This window comes from Triticum dicoccoides, chromosome 7B, assembly GCF_002162155.2.
Source record: "Triticum dicoccoides isolate Atlit2015 ecotype Zavitan chromosome 7B, WEW_v2.0, whole genome shotgun sequence".
In the NCBI taxonomy this organism is placed as follows: domain Eukaryota; kingdom Viridiplantae; phylum Streptophyta; class Magnoliopsida; order Poales; family Poaceae; genus Triticum; species Triticum dicoccoides.
Genome location: NC_041393.1, coordinates 544602481 through 544620167, shown reverse-complemented (window position 1 = coordinate 544620167; position 17687 = coordinate 544602481). Strand labels below are relative to the sequence as shown.

General features: G+C 45.6%; 1 protein-coding gene across 1 annotated transcript; it reads right to left on the bottom strand.

Moving 5' to 3' along the window:
* Window positions 1–1551: 1551 nt before the first annotated feature.
* Window positions 1552–11107, bottom strand: LOC119337281 (aspartic proteinase 39-like). The gene is made up of 10 exons (XM_037609396.1): window positions 10668–11107; window positions 10418–10547; window positions 10032–10279; window positions 9736–9960; window positions 8960–9122; window positions 8803–8873; window positions 8477–8567; window positions 2209–2281; window positions 2040–2111; window positions 1552–1899 (listed from the first exon to the last, which is right to left on the bottom strand). Exons 1-10 carry the CDS (start codon window positions 10934–10936, stop codon window positions 1751–1753), a joined length of 1491 nt encoding a protein of 496 aa, XP_037465293.1. The 5' UTR covers window positions 10937–11107; the 3' UTR covers window positions 1552–1750.
* Between the last annotated feature and the right edge of the window lie 6580 nt (window positions 11108–17687).

Below are 17687 nucleotides of genomic sequence, written 5' to 3'. Positions count from 1 at the left end.
AAATTCACAAAAAATGATTTTTTTAATTCTAGAACAATTTTCAATTATTTTTTTAAATTTCTTTCAAATTCTTGTAATTCCGAACATTTTTTGGAGTTTAAAAAAACAGGGGCGACGCGCCTGCACATGGGCCGGTCGTGCAAGGGAGGAAGGGGTGCGCGTTTGTAAGCTATCTTCCGTGCATATCACTGATGAATAGGAGGACTCCCGGGGGCAACTAATCCACATGTAACCCCTAGAAGGGCTTTCCAACGGGCAATCGCTATGGAACGGAGAAGTGGCTATTTTTTTAATGAATGCTGACCGGAGAACTGTCAAATCCATAGAAAGGACTATTACAAAAACACCTGAAAGGAGGGAATCATAGCAAAAATGCTAGTAAAAAAAGAAATGAAAGACTACTCAATTTATTGAAGGTAAACCAAGCAAAAACCTGAACAACGACAAGTCATACCTAGCTAGACTAGGTCCAAAGCACCATAGACAGTACGTACAAGAGAGGCCGACACCACATGACACCAGACCTGGCCAAACGGGCCGGCCCGGCACGGCACGGCACGGCCCGTGCTAATCGTGCCTGGCCCGGCACGGCCCGCCATGGCACGTTTAATAGCCGGGCCGTGCCGTACCGGCCCACAGGCGCTGCTCCTTGGCCCAGGCACGGCCTGATTAGTAAACGGGCCGGCCCGATGGCCCGTTTAGCACGCTGGGCTGCACATTTTCAGCCTGCTGGGCTGGTTTTTAGGCCTATTGGGCTGTATTTTAGGTATATATATATATAAAAATCTAAAAAATATATAAAAAAATTAAACGGGCCGTGCCGTGCCAGCCCGCGTGCCCAGGCTCCAGGCCCAGGCACGGCCCAAGGCGTGCCGCGTGCCAGGCACGGCCCGTTTAGCCCGTGCCGTGCCTGGCCATGGCGGGCCGTGCCGGCGTGCTCGCGGGCCGGCCCGTTTGGCCAGCTATACATGACACAGCCGAGCAATCAAGCGTCACCTACGCCGCTATCAAAGTGCATACCGACACCATCGCCTGGGGTCTGCTATAAACATACTCGCCAACCTCGTCGACACCGAAGAACGGCATGCCCGGAAGAAGACCTTATCAGCAAATCAGTTCGTGCAAGTGGGTCCCTTTTACTTGTACAGATGCCCTCAGTAGAACTTCGGTATTTAAATTTTCAACCTTATGCCATGTGATTTCAAGACATTATCAGAAACGATCGAATATGACTCGAGGCATCGAGAAGCAATATCGTGCACTTTGGCGGGTCCAGACAAATTTCACTTGATTCTTTGCTGATAGTAAAAAATATGTTTGGTCATATTCTAACTCACTGGAATAGAGTTTGGGATTTATAATTCAACATTTTCTGTGGCATCCAAATACTAATATTTCTAAAATCAAACTAATGGGAGCAAAACGAAGGGTACACTTAATTGGGTTGATATGCACGGATGTACCCGTGCTCGAGAGGTTGACTACCTTGATGCAAATGATGACAGAAAATATGGCTACTAACCAACAGAACATCATATGCAGTTGACGCCATCAGCAAAAATTTCATGGACAAACATTTTCCATATATATTCTTGACATGACAATCAGTATATTTCCTTTCCTTTCCCCTCATTTTCCTAAGACAACATAGGTGTATATACCCCTATCCTTTCCTTTCTCTGTAAGAACTAACAACAAAACACAACAAAATGGCTACAAGCATACAGAGTTGTGAGGATCTGCGGTTATGTTAGAACATTGTATAGCTGCACAGCGCCGTTACTAGCAATACAAACAAGGACTTGTGCCACTGAAATCTCCATCCAGATGAGATATCATGCGCGTTCACAGTGTATATTGATCCAGTCTTGTCATCCTTGATTTTAATGCTGGAGGAGCCTGAAACCAAAATGAGCAGGTTTCACATGAAGTTTTGTAGAATATTCTTTCTACAAACATTCTCGTAGTGCGAGATGGTCTCTGGCTGAGTGCATAAAGGAACACCGTCGTATTTTTACAGAAAAGCACAAGAAACTTACAGTTGTAATCGGTCCATCCAATAACTTGATTTTCTAAATCATAAAGAACCAGCCTGTTTGAAAATGCTAGATCTGAAATAAGTTGGTAAACATTAGATGCAGCGTCTGGACAAAACTACTAGTTTAATACTCCCTCCATTCCAAAATAAGTGTCGTGAAACCAACATACCTCCCAAAAGCACCATATCTTTTCCATCCTTGGTTTGTAATCCACCAGTCTGGAACCCCATGCAGTACAGCTCCTGCATAGCAGGAAATCTATTCAGCACTACAAAATATGTAATGTCGCAATAATTTTGTTAACTGAATATGATTATATTAACTTAATTAAAGTGGCATTGAAAATATAAATCGCCCCAATACATAAAAGACTTGCGGACCAGTGCACTAAAAGAGGAAAGAGAGGTCTACAGACCCATGGCTCCCAAGAGAGGCCACACACCCAGGTACAATGCGACCCAACTACTCTCCGGGGATCATACCGTGCAACCCTAATGCACCAGCTCAGCACCAGGCACAAGCTCCTTCTGGATATTCAAGCCGGCAGACATGCTGCGTAGCTCCGTTGAAGGTGAAGTCATTTCAATGCTTCCATAGGAGCCAAGCAGACAGCATTGATAATACAGCTAAAATCATCTTACAGGAAACAATCACAAGTAGCAACTTTATATATAGAAAAAGGGTTGATGAGTTGCGCAACTATTTGTTTAGAATCCTGACAAACCGAATTAAACTCCAAAATGTACCCGACCTTCTTCTTCTTCTTCCAAGCCTTTTGTCCCAAACAAGTTGGGGTAGGCTAGATATGAAACCCTTTCATGAGGACTTCCCAGGAGGTCACCCATCCTAGTACTACTCTCGCACAAATGGGTTTCATACCCAATGGACTGGCTAGTTTTTACGTTGGCTCGCCAAGCCTATCACAACCCTTATATATGAAACCCTTTCACGAGGACTTCCCAGGAGGTCACCCATCCTGGTACTACTCTTGCTCAAATGGGTTTCATACCCATGGGACTGGCTAATTTTTACGTTGGCTCGCCAAGCCTATCACAACCCTCCTCCTTCACCCGGGCTTGGGACCGGCTAGAAATCAAAAGGATGCCTTCTGGAAATAATTCCGGGATAATATTGCAACTAGGGTTCATGTCATCCCAGAATCTGAGTCGTGATGCAAACAGAGGGACTGAAATATAGATACTAAAACAATATCTTAGTGAACTTCTAAGTTCAATATCGATTAGGGTGAGACCAGTACAAGCAGCTGTTGCGAGTCGGGATAATTCCCGTTCCATTACCTCAAAATCCCTATTCACTAGGGTAAGCTCCTGAACAATGAGTGGAAGGGACAGAAGACAGGTTTGAGAAAAAAAATCAGTAGTTGAAAGGGCAAGCTGTTGTCTTATGGAGGACAACTCCTGATCAATGCGGTGCCGACCAATCTACTGATGTGTATGTTGTCCTTTTTAAGATACCTAAGGGAGTACGCAAATGAATGAAATTTACTAGAGCCAAGTTTTTCTAGCAAAGTGAAGAGCATAAATGGAAATATTGGTTAACTACGTGGAGCATCATTTGTAGACTGGAAGTTCAAAGCGGCCCTGGAATGGAGGATATAGGGATAAATAAACAAATAAATGTTTGCTCAACGAATAGTTGTTCAATCTGGCAAGTAAAGATGGGGGTATGACAACAATTATGAGGAAATAAATATCTCCACTCCAAAACCCTGTCACAAGTGATGTTGAATCCAAAGGACTCCCCGTTCTGGATGGGCCTTTTAAGAGTCAAAAGACAATTTCCGTTGTCGGGTATGGCTGAACAGTATATTTGGAGGCATTCCGGGCCACATGGTTAGTCTGTCCAGAGGATGCCCTCAGCAGTCAAAACGCTCCTTTCTTCAACGGCGCCCAGTGTGGTCTGGCCACCCACGTGGTGGTCCGAGGGTTGGTGTAGATGGCCGAATTTGAGTCTTCAAACTTCTCTCAAGTCTTAAGAGTTTCCACCTAAATATGAGCAAGTTCACCAAAAGCATCAAAAAGGTGATGCTAGCGGGTGGGGCAGTGTAAAGGGACCACCGCAGTGTCCACTCGGGCGGCAGGTGGTGGTCTCGCTAGCCGGTCAGCGGGCAGGACTCGATTGGGCAATGGCCCTTGTAGGTGCGAGCAACACCAGGCGCTTTTAGGAAACCGTCGTCAGGATCCTTGATCTAGCTTTCAACCCCATGGACGGGTCTTGATCCTCAATATCGTCCGAGACTCCTCGTTGATGACATCGTTCAGGGTAGAAGCCCAATGCTCGCGACAATTCTCCCACTCTCGTCAAGGGCACCGGGCCGCGGTATCCATACTGCGCCGTTGCCTTGCCCTTGACCGGGTTGCGCCTAGCTAGCCGAGGTAAACCGCCATCTACATCCTTGATCTAGCTTCATGGACGGGTCTTTGTCCTCGATGTCGTCCGAGGGTACTCGTTGGTGATGTCATTCGGGGTAGAAGCCTATTGCTTGCAACAATTGCCCCACCCACTTCCAGGCCACAGTATCCCTATTGAGACGTTGTGCCCTTGCGGGGTCTAGATGGGGGCCCCACAGACCAATACTAGTCCTTCCTGCGCACTTTGTCCTCACTCGTGCACACCCGGGATCAACTTCCCAGTCGGTCACCCATATCCTCAAATTGTTCCAAGCCAAACACGCTTAACTTTGAGGTTCCTTGCGAATGGGCTATTAGAAAAAGGAATTCCTTGTTGATATGAGTAGTCTATTATTCCTATAAAGCCACGATGTCACATACACCCCCACTCAAAGGAACCGACGTCCTCGTCCTAACAGGAACGTTCCCTCTTACTTGGCACTCATTTAAGCACACCAGTGCCAGCATCCACATGTGCCCATGTCATGTGCCACACGACAAGCCACATGCGCCATGTACATGTATGCGCCACTGACCCACACATGCTCGTGTAACTATGAGGGTCGGCTTTGATACCATTTGTAACGCCCCGGCCACAACCACCAGTTTCCAACCATTTCGTCTGACAGGATCTAGATTGGCCCACAAACCCAACACTAGTCTTTCCTACACACTTTATCCTCACTCGTGTGCACCCAAGATCAACCTCTCAGTCGGTCACCCATCCTCAAGTTGCTCCAAGTCAAGCATGCTTAACTTTGAGGTTCCTTGCAAATGGGCTCCCACAAAAGAAGGAATTACTTGTTCACATGAGTAGTCTATCATTCTTATTAAGCCAAGATGTCACACACGTTGCCTTGCCCTCAATCGGGCTACGCCTAGCTAGCCGGGGCTTTACCTCGTTCCAGCCTAGGTCGCCGAGTCTCGTGCCTCCTCCACTCCTTTCTTGTTCCATGTGCCAAGTGAGAGAGAGAGTGCTAAGTGCCCCCCCCCCCCTCCAACTAAGGGGAGGCCATGTATTTACAAGGGCAGGAATTTTACAGGGGGAGATCCTGGGCTTTTAACATACAATGCCTTGCCTCTTCTCTAATCTTAAAGGTGGGATGGTGGAAGGGGTATCCTTGTGATATCGTTGTAGGGCTCTAATGATTCCTATGTCTATTTACCATCTGCCCTCATCTCTTCATGCATGAGAGGAAGAGAGGGTGTGCGTGATATGATATCAAAAGAATGCCATTCTAGGATCTCCCTCTCCTCCTTTTCCGAGGTATCCTCATATTCAAGAACCTTCTACTATCCAACTTTGAGAATAATGATGTAGTGTGCGCAGGATGTGCTTTGCATCCATATGTTTGGTCTGACTTCTAGCTTTCGAGCTCACGAGTTAGGGCTCTCACATTCTAGTTGTTGTTTGGAAGTCTTCTAATCCTCGACAATGATATACGTCAACTCCCGGTGACCCACCTTGTTCTTGGCTCTGTCTAGGTGGCTAGGCCGTAGCACTCCGGATTTACGGACTTGTCATGAACTAACAACATGCATGATGGGCCCGCGAGGATGGGTGCCAAAACTCCCATCTCCGGGTTGGCCTAGGTAGTAGTGATGGGCAGAAGGCGTATGTGCGTATTCTCACATATCTAGATCACTATGAGTGACGTTTGCATCAATAGGATGTGGACTCCTTATACCATAGCCCGTCGACAATCCGAGTGGTTGTGCAATGCCCGTCCAAGTTGTTGCATCAATCCCAAAGAGGGGCAACACACTAACCCGAATGGATGTAAATGTAGAGTTTGTGTGACTAATTTTGTTTGGTTTTGAAGCCATCGACGGGGTGATGATCGTGGTTTGGGCATTATAGGGCCATCAGTGTTTCCTCCCTTTTCAAGCTACGATGGCAAGATGGAGTCACTGATGGCGATCCTCTTGCTATAACGTTATTGAGTCAAGCTGGTGACTTCGCCATTTCATTAGGACATTTTGTGCGTCTGATCATCCATAGTGTTGTGCCGCGTGGGGCAGTTTGAGTGCCATGGTCCTCCCATGGAGGGCTGCCCGACGTTGCAATTCTTCTTTAAAGGGCCATCATGACCTGATGTGGTCTCGGGGCATTGATCCTTTCTTGCATTGTCTCATGTGGCTTGACGTGATGTTAGTGCCCTTAGGGCTCTTAACCCTGGAGGCGATTTTGAAATTACGCCCCCGGTGACCGTGAGTCTTTTCTATATCTTTGACATTATGGTTACAAGCCATGGTTGTGGGTTGTGCTCTTGAACTTTTTTTCCTAGGGCAATATGTCTCCTGCACACCTTCAACGATGCCTTGAAGGAACCCTGCACCAGGAACGACGCGTCTCTTGCATATCTTCAACGTCATCCAAATGGTATGGTTCCCGACCATGGTGGCGCCTTGAAGGAACTCTGCCTCCATGTGCAACGTCTTCTGCATACTTCAACGTCGTGATTCCCCATCATGGTGGCGGTCTTGAAGGAACCTTGCCACCGAGGATAGCGTGTCTCCTGCATATTTTTAACGTCATGGTTCTCAACCATGGTGTATTGAAGGACCTTGCCGCCGCCAGTGACTCTTCTCACTCTTCCTCCAAGTTGTCGTGGTTCGCGTTCCTGGTTTCAATCTTCTCACTCTACCCGCTGTCTCATCATTTGGTAATTATGGCTTCACGACCCCAACTATGGTTCTATCTCTACATAGCACTTTGAGCTCCTTCGGTATCCTAGTCTAGGGTCATGAAGCTTGGCAAGACATGGTGAAAATATCCAGAGACTTGGTGAAGGCAAAAACTTCGAGCCAGAATTTCATGGCTCTCATGTAATTTTAGACAGCCGAGCGAATTTCGAGGCATCAAACCCGTAGCCGTGTTATTATGGGACTGGCAAACCAAAGTTAAGCTATCACAGCCGACAAAAGTCCAAATCAAACAATTATGGAAACAAACAGGGCAGACGTGTGTTGAAGAACAGCTGGCAGTATTTGACTTGCTACGAGCCAGCTGTTAAATGTTTACTTCATGTGCTAAGCAAAGACTAGCAAAAAAGGAAATGGCATGGGATAGCTTGTTTGTTCTGTTTTTACTCAAGAAAGATGTAATTATGAAAATCTGAATTCTGGAAGCAAGTTGCGGTTACAGTCAGCTAGCAGTGGCACTGTCTAGTACCCCCTCCTTCCAAAAATAAGTGTCGCTGATTTAGTACAACTTTGTACTAAATCAATGACACTTATTTTGGATCAGAGGGAGTAGTAACTTCATGGAGCCATGAAGAGAAGTTGAAAACTTTATTCCTCAAAAAAGAAGGTCAACTTTGTGCCATTTCATTTTAGGAGAACAAATCCCACAAAAAAAAGGGCAGCCCTGTGCACGTAACTCCTGCTTGTACGAGGTCCGGGGAAGGGCCAGAAGAACAAATCCCACAGTTAAAACTAATTGAACATACTTCTGAAATGAAGACAGTTCAACAGGCAAGCATGGCACAATATTATGAGTACGTGACACTGAAGATAGATAAAAACACAGGGTCAAATGGAACTACATAAACGTAACTCACTATGCGTCTCTGACATACACCATATATGACACGAGGGAATATAATGAGTCACAAGTACACTCCAAGCATATCACTAACACCCAAGGTACGGAATAGGAATATGTATTGATTACTCAGAATATAGAAACCCTCATACATTTTATACAGTCAGAAAGCAAGGAAATCATGGAATGAAGTAAAAGGAGCAAAACATAAATTTTTATGTCACCTTAAGAATACCAGCAAACACAGGCATTAAATTTCGTGTGTGTGTTTTCTGGAGCCAGTTGAAAAGTTTGTTGATGCAGTTCAACAAATTGTTAAGTAGACTTTCTAAAAAACACAAGACTAAACAAATCATGGAGAACATAAGTAAGCATGACAACAATTGAGTTGTGTGCTTAAATTGTAGATGTAATGCTGCTAGTTATATATTTTCCTAGAAAGTAGAAACATTCCAGAACAATGGTTTATTAGTTATTACCCCATTTTGAAAAAGATAGTCATGTGGATGAATATTCAGTGGAAGGCCGCCCTCAAAGTGAAAGGTGATTATAGGAAATCCATCGTCTACACTGCAAAAGATTGAGCACAAGTATTAGAAACACAGGAAGATAAAAACATCAGAATAACAATCTTTATTTGAATCAAGATATCCATTTGCCTAGTCTCTTGTTTAGTAGAAAAAAGAACCAAATGAGGAAATAATCCCTTCATGTCGTGAATAAGGCCACTATCGATATCTACCATCTAGAGTGAACTTCATGGAGAGTGAGTGTATAAGGGGCCACAATCGAGAAGTGAGCATACCTTCCAGAATATCTGAAACATTGGAAATCTTGATCATTTTTTAAGGGCATATCTCCATACCGAGCAAATACCTATAAACCAACAAGTGAAGAAGATGTGATGATTAGGACAACAAGCCCTCCGCTGCAAGGATTGGTTCTCGTCGAAGCTTCCATACCTTAGACATTATAGCATTATAAACCACCTGTGGTAGATACGCCAATGTTGTTCCACTGTCAATAATGGTACCTTTACTTTCCTCTATATCAAAAATATTAGTTGGAAGCTGTAGCTTAACACCACCAACATCAATTGCTTCCAAGTTGACATTGTAATGCGGCCTACAAAGTTAGTTCTCATAGGGTGTCAAATACAAAAAATCAGTGACTCACATGGCAAAAGTAGATGTACAAGCAATGTATATTTCCTAAAATTATATCATGATAAAAGAATAGTTGTCCTTGACTAGTCTCCTAAATTATGTCTAAAGATGGGTGGTTTGTCCTAGGCTCTTATTACTAAACTATGCCTGTGGCTGAACTGTGATAGATATAACAAAATAGCTGCAGAAACAATTAATTGACATAGAGTTAGTAGTAGGACCCAATTATCAATACATTTTAATATAACTTCACATGAACAGGTCGAAGTGTCAGACATGGAGAGTCAACAAAATATCTGATGTGGCATGTTAGAAACTAGATCTCTTGGTTAAGTCACATTTGGTTTTCCTGGTGTGGCATCTTTGAAACCAGATCGCTTCCAACACCACTAAAGTCACACCTCATGTACTCGGTCTAGTTCCTATTAAGTCTAATGGATTCTAAAGTCTGTGTCCATAGCTCTGTAGTTTCATATCATCTACTAGCACCACATCATCAGCGCAGAGCACACACCGAGGAATCATGAAGAAACACCCGAAGGAAGTAAACATGGAACGGTAAGATGACATACATGCCGGGCACCAACGGCGTTGTGCTAACTTTCGGCTGCACGACATCCCCAATAGCAAAAATTCCTCCACCATTTATGGTGTCCAAGCAATGTGCGAAGACCTTCCTCACTTTTCCTGCAGCCGCTAACTGCGACAGCATGGATGAATTTGACTGACCAAATCCAAGAATCCCGTCAAGGGCCTGGCTTGACGACCCCAAATCTCCACCAATCTTAGCACCACACCTGCAGATGAATGATAAATTAAACTGCCAGCTCACTGCCGAAGGAATTAAAGTCTTTCCTAGAGAGCGTACCCAAACGTGATGCTTGTATTGGCCAAGGTGGTTTGGCTATTGCCGGACACCTGGTTGTACTGCAAGAAGTCCGTGACAAAGAACCCAGTGGTGGAGCTTCCGTCTCCGTATGAGATGCTGTACTGACACGGCGCGGCGGGGACGCAGGATGGGAGCACGCCGCCGTGAGTAGCGACGCAGAACTCCTGGCCGCACGTGACCCCGGTGCCGCTCGACGATCCACTGGGGTCGTACAGCGTCAGCTCTATCTACAGCCCCAACACAGCCGGTCGTCAGGATTCAGGAACCAAATCGAACGCTAACGCCTGAGCAAGCATCGAATCCGCAGAGCAGAGCAGAGCAATTGCAGGGGAAACGGAAGAGATGCGAGCGAGCGAGTGGAGTACCCCGAGGCCGCTCTTGCGGGGGCAGGTGTCGCAGGAGACGCAGTTGACCCAGAGTATGTCGCTGCCGGTGTCCACCTGCACGTAGTAGCTCTTGGCCGGTGTGCCGATCCCAATCTGCGTGAAGTAGAGCCTGCACTTCCCGTTCCCGGTCAGACGCGCCCGCCGGAGAGCGAGAGGGGAAAACGCACGCTACGCGCTACAGTAGGAGTAGAAAGGAGCGGCGCGGGCGCGCGAATCGACTGATTATTACCCGGTCTCGGTGGGGAGGCCGTTGCCGCCGAGGGGCAGGTCGACGGCGGCGGCGAGGGAGCGGCCGTGGCGGCGAGCGTCGTGCTCCCGGAGGTCCGCCAGGTGCTTGCCCCCGCCGGCGCCGCCTCCGTGGTGGCGCGGGAACTTGCGGCGCACCTCGAAGACGCCGGTGGCGGCCGCGCGGCCGGGGGCGAGCGCCGCCGTCAGCGCGAGGAGGAGGAGGAGGATGAGGGCCAGGGGAGCGCGGGAAGCGCCACGGGGCGGCTCCATCCGTCGGGCTTCGCTTCGCTAGCTTTGCTTAGCTGATCCCCAGCGACAGCGGCAGCGCGGAGAAGGAAGACTGGCGACAGAAGTTTCCGCGTTAAGGCAGCGGGAAAGGGGGGAGCCGACGGAAAGAAGGCGAGGCCCCGGTGGAGGAAACGAGGCGACGACCGATGGGATGGAGGCGTCGAAATCGGACATGGCGTGCACGTATTTAAAAATCGGCAAATCTCAGGCCACAGGCCGGAGTCGGCGCGCTGCGGTGGCTCGCTCGCCCCGCGCTTACGTCCGTGGGCCCCGCTGGTCCGACGTGTGTGCGGGCAGCGGTGGGTGCGGATTGACCTTTTTTTTGTTTTGTTTTTTTGGAATGGTCTATTGACCTATTTGGTCGTGTACACGTTCGTTCGTGCCCTTTCTCTCTGTTTCTTTCTCGGTGGGTTTGGCCGACCTGGGTTCACTGCTTCGGTGCCGCCGGTGGTCGGCGTCCGTGGCCGCGCCGGTACTTCCTTTACGTCTGTCAGCCAAGGGCCAACGTTGGCTTTCCTTTTCTGGCGATTTTGGGGCCCTTCCGGGTGCTTCTACGTGCGGGCCGATGCCAGATCTGGTGTAGCGAGACTGCTGGATCAGGGAAGCTTGCTTTTAAGCATCTCCAATAATTTATTGACAATTATTCAAAAACAGTAGTAATTTGTTGGTAAGCTTGTTGGTAATATATTCCCTCAATGTCCAAAAGGTGATCATACAGACAGACTCGCAAGTGGCGGCAAGGAAAACAGTGTCTGATCAAAATGATCTTTCAGGTAATGGGCTACTGGTTGAAGAGATCAAAGTGTTGCTAGGGTCTTTTCATGAATTTCAGGTTGCTTGGGTGGGACGGTCGGCAAATAAGGTCGCACATATCATAGCTAGGAATGGTTGTTGTAACTCTTTGTGTAAAACTTTGTTCCATGTTCCTCCAGAGTGTATTGGCTCGGAGGTAACAGATCACGGGGCTGCGGACTCTGAATAAATTGGCAACGTTACCCTAAATAAAATCATGCACGTTAATATTAGACAATATATCAATTTTGTTGCATACTAAATTACTAATATTCTATTTGACAAGATATTAATTGCATGTTTATATTAGCTAAGATATACTCCCTCTGTTTCTAAATATAAATCTTTCTAGAGATTTCAATAAGACTACATACGAATGTATATAGACGTATTTTAGAGTATAGATTCACTCATTTTGGTCCATATCTAGTCAATATTCAAATATCTAAAAAGACTTATATTTATGAACGGAGGAAGTAGATAATTACTAGCGTTCGCATGGATATTATGTATGCTATTAATTAGGAGAGGATCGTGTGAGGAAGGTCACGGATAGCTCCGTACTAAATTGGACTGGATCTCCAATTCAATGAAGAAATTGAAATGGCATGAATAAGAATTCACATGTTTGGTTATACACTAAATTGGCAATTGAAATGCCTATGAGGTTTCAATACCAAATCGTGTTTGGATGACAAACTATGAAATTGCATAGTAGCATTACAATGAAGACTATACCTTGTTCTACATGACTCAAAAATGGAATTTGCTCAGATGTGGTTATAATTGAATGAATATATAGTTAATAGAAATCGTAACAACACAAAATTGTCACACAACAACAATATTCTCTTACGATAACATGACACTATTTCTAAACAAATAGTACATAGACTCAAATATATAGTTCCAAACAATATTTCAGCCTCATATTCATAGATACAACAAATATGATAGACTTAACATATGTATCTATGATAGTTCATAGACATTCCAACCAATACATGGACTCAAATATGATAGTTCCAAACAATATGATGGTGTCCTGCTGCATTAGGGGGAGCAGGGAAAGGGAAATGGCGTGCTGGTGGCTGGTGGTCTACTGCATCGAGCAGTGTAAGGAAAAGGGGCGGTGGCGTCTCCTGGATGCCAGCAGAGAAGAAACGAACTGCTCAGGGGATATGAGAGATGGAGATGGACCAGGGACGAGGAAGAGACGATCATCACTGGTGCATGCATGGAGGCTTCGAGAGGAGGCGACATGTGAGGGCGAGGAGCAACTGGGGACGAGGTAGGGTGGCGTCACTGGGAGGAGGACTGACTGGCGATGAGGGAGATGGAGCGGGCACATCGGGAGATGCTGCGGGAGGAGCAACAAATGGGAGGGGGTGCACCTACAAGCCGCCGCCGAGCTTCGTGGTGGCCGTCCAGATTCGTGGCCGCAACCGCCCTTTCTATCTTTCTTTATCTGTTTGTGGGGAGAGGGAAAGAAAGTCGAATCAGTATGTTTTGTGGGAGCCGGCCATTTTAGGGCAATTCCAAGCGGGAGCCCTCCGTATTGTTGGCGGGGCCTTCGCGTGCAGGTCCATTCAGGCTGAAAATTTGTTTCCATTACGTGCTGCTAAATTCAGTGTCCATCCAAACGGGTGAAATGAAAGTTTGGAATGCCAAATCCAAGTCAAGCCCTTCAATGGGTACATCCAAGTGCAAGGTAAGTGGTTGGGGCATGACATACGTGGGGTTGTGGCGGAACATTTAATGTTGGCCATTCGATTGGTGGGAAACCACCGGAGTAATAGGAGTGTTAGATTTAGTTAAGTGGATTAGATCGGAGGGTGGTGTCTTTCCTGTGTACATTAATATTGATAGGTTTAAAAGAATTGCAACTGGTGCATTTCTAGTAGTAGAGATAGAGATATTATCAAGAAAGAGTGTATCACACATTTACTTCAATAGTTGTATGTATCAATTAAATTCTCGCTCCGTTTCTTTGCACTCCGCATTTTAAACTTGATAAAAAAGACTTATATTTAGTAATGGAGGAAGTAGTTAATTGCTAGTGTTCGCATGAATATTATGTATGCTATTAATTAGGAGAGAATCGTGTGAGGAAGGTCATGGATAGCTCCATATTAAATTGGATTGGATCTCCAATTTAGTGAAGAAATTGAAATGGCATGAATAAGAATTCACATGTTTGGTTATTCACTGAATTGGCAATTGAAATGCCTATGAGATTGCAATACCAAATTGTATTTGGTTGACAAACTATGAAATTGCATAGCAGCATTACGATGAAGACTATACCTTATTCTACATGACTCAAAATAGGAATTTGCTCGGATTTGGTTATAACTGAATGAATATATAGTAATAGAAATCGCAACAACACAAAATGGTCACATAACAACAATATTCTCTTACGATAACATGACACTATTTCTAAACAAATAGTACTAGACTCAAATATATAGTTCCAAACAATATTTCAGCCTCAAATATTCATAGATACAACAAATATGATAGACTTAACACATGTATCTATGACAATTCATAGACATTCCATGGACTCAAATATGATAGTTCCAAACAATATGATTGTGTCCTGCTGCATTAGGGGGAGCAGGGAAAGGGAACGGGGGTGCTGGTGCCTGGTGGTCTGCTGCATCGTGTAGTGAAAGGAAAAGGGGGGATGGTGTCTCCTGGATGCGAGCAGAGAAGAAACGAGTTGCTCAGGGGATAGGACAGATGGAGATGGACCAGGGGTAAGGAAGAGACGATCGTCGCTGGCGCATATGTTGGGGAACGTAGTATTCAAAAAAAATCCTACGCACACGCAAGATCATGGTGATGCATAGCAACGAGCGGGGAGAGTGAGTCCACGTACCCTCGTAGACCGAAAGCGAAAGCGTTAGCACAATGCGGTTGATGTAGTCGTACGTCTTCACGATCCGACCGATCCAAGTACCGAATGTACGACACCTCCGAGTTCAGCACACGTTCAGCTCGATGACGTCCCGCGAACTCCGATCCAGTAGAGCTTCACGGAGAGTTCCGTCAGCACGACGGCATGGTGACGGTGATGATGTTGCTACCGACGCAGGGCTTCGCCTAAGCACCGCTACGATATGACCGAGGTGGAATATGGTGGAGGGGGGCACCGCACACGGCTGGAATAGATCAACAGATCAATTTGTGTGTCTAGAGGTGCCCCCTGCCCCTGTATATAAAGGGGCAAGGGGGGAGGCGGCCGGCCAGGAAGAGGGCGCGCCAAGGTGGGAGTCCTACTCCCACCGGGAGTAGGACTCCTCTTTTCCTTGTAGGAGTAGGAAAAGGGAAGGAAGGGAGAGAGGAGGAGAAGGAAAAAGCCCCCCCCCCTCATTGTCCAATTCGGACTAGAGGGGGAGGGGGCGCACGGTTGCCCTGGCCGCCCCTCCTCTTCTCCCACTAAGGCCCATTAGGACCAATACACTCCCCCCCCCGGGGGGGGGGTCCGGTAACCCCCCAGTACTGCAGTAAATGTCCGAAACCTCCCGAAACACTTCCGGTGTCGAACATAGTCGTCCAATATATCGATCTTTACGTCTTGACCATTTCAAGACTCCTCATCATGTCTGCGATCATATCCAAGACTCCAAACTACCTTCGGTACATCAAAACACAAAAACTCATAATACCGATCGTCACCGAACTTTAAGCATGCGGACCCTACGGGTTCGAGAACTATGTAGACATGACCGAGACACGTCTCCGGTCAATAACCAATAGCGGAACCTGGATGCTCATATTGGTTCCCACATATTCTATGAAGATCTTTATCGGTCAAACCGCATAACAACATACGTTGTTCCCTTTGTCATCGGTATGTTACTTGCCCGAGATTCGATCGTCGGTATCTCAATACCTAGTTCAATCTCGTTACCGGCAAGTCCCTTTACTCGTTATGTAATGCATCATCCCGCAACTAACTCATTAGTCACATTGCTTGCAAGGCTTATAGTGATGTGCATTACCGAGAGGGCCCGAGATACCTCTCTGACAATCAGAGTGACAAATCCTAATCTTGAAATACGCCAACTCAACAAGTACCTTCGGAGACACCTGTAGAGCACCTTTATAATCACCCAGTTACGTTGTGACGTTTGGTAGCACACAAAGTGTTCCTCCGGTAAACGGGAGTTGCATAATCTCATAGTCATAGAAACATGTATAAGTCATGAAGAAAGCAATAGCAACATACTAAACAATCAAGTGCTAAGCTAACGGAATGGGCCAAGTCAATCACATCATTCTCCTAATGATGTGATCCCGTTAATCAAATGACAACTCATGTCTATGGTTAGGAAACTTAACCATCTTTGATTAACGAGCTAATCAAGTAGAGGCATACTAGTGACACTATGTTTGTCTATGTATTCACACATGTATTATGTTTTCGGTTAATACAATTCTAACATGAATAATAAACATTTATCATGATATGAGGAAATAAATAATAACTTTATTATTGCCTCTAGGGCATATTTCCTTCAGTATACATGGAGGCTTCCAGAGGAGGCGACATGTGAGGGCGAGGAGCAACTGGGGACGAGGTAGGGTGGCATCACTGGGAGGAGGAATGGCCGGCGATGAGGGAGATGGGGGCGGACAACATCAGGAGATGTTGCGGGAGGAGCAGCAAATGGGAGGGAGTGCACCTGCAAGCCGCCGCCAAGCTTCATGGCGGCCGTCCAGATTCGTGGCCACAGCCGCCCTTTCAATCTTTCTTTTTCTGTTTGCGGGGAGAGGGAAAGAAAGTCGAATCAGTATGTTTTGCGGGAGCCAGCCATTTTAGGGCAATTCCAAGCGGGAGCCCTCCGTATTGTTGGTGGGGCCTTCGCGTGCAGGTCAATTCGGGCTGAAAATTTGTTTCTATTACGTGCTGCTAATTCAGTGTCCAATAAACAGGTGAAATGAAAGTTTGGAATGTCAATCCAATTCAAGCCCTTCAATGGGTACATCCAAGCGCAATGTAAGTGATTGGGACATGACATACTTGGGGTTGTGGCAAAACATTGAATGTTGGCCATTCGATTGGTGGCAAACCACCGGAGTAATAGGAGTGTTAGATTTAGTTAAGTGGATTAGATCGGAGGGTGGTGTCTCTCCTGTGTACATTAATATTGATAGGTTTAAAAGAATTGCAACTGGTGCATTTGTAGTAGTAGTAGAGATAGAGATATTATCAAGAAAGAGTGTATCATACATTTACTTCAATAGTTGAATGTATCAATTAAAAGTCTCGCTCTGTTTCTTTGTACTCCGCATGTTAAACTTGATAAGAGGACTTATATTTAGGAACAGATGAAGTAGTTAATTGCTAGCTTTCACATGGATATTATTATGCTATTCATTAGGAGAGGATCGTGTGAGGAAGGTCATGGATAGCTATGTATTAAATTGGACTGGGTCTCCAATTCAGTGAACAAATTGAAATGGCATGAATAATAATTCACATGTTTGGTTATTCACTGAATTGGCAATTGAAATGCCTATGAGATTTCAATACCAAATCGTGTTTGGATGACAAACTATGAAATTGCATAGCAGCATTACCATGAAGACTATACCTTGTTCTACATGACTCAGAAATGGAATTTGCTCAGATGTGGTTATAATTGAATGAATATATAGTAATAGAGATCGTAACAACACAAAATGGTTAGACAACAACAATAGTCTCTTACGATAACATGACACTATTCTAAACAAATAGTACATAGAATCAAATATATAGTTCCAAACAATATTTCAGCCTCAAATATTCATAGATAAAACAAATGTGATAGACTTTACACATGTATCTATGAAAACTCATAGACATTCCAACCAATACATGGACTCAAATATGATAGTTACAAACAATATGATGGTGTCCTGCTGCATTAGGGGGGAGCAGGGA

Bases quoted from the DNA above. Each gene is read 5' to 3' on its own strand.
- LOC119337281 (XM_037609396.1), bottom strand. From the start codon at position 10,936: ATGGAGCCGCCCCGTGGCGCTTCCCGCGCTCCCCTGGCCCTCATCCTC. The intron at 8,874-8,959 runs GTATGGAAGCTT...GTTGGTTTATAG, and splicing joins ATAATGCTATAATGTCTAAG to GTATTTGCTCGGTATGGAGA. The intron at 2,112-2,208 runs GTATGTTGGTTT...AACTTATTTCAG, and splicing joins AGATATGGTGCTTTTGGGAG to ATCTAGCATTTTCAAACAGG.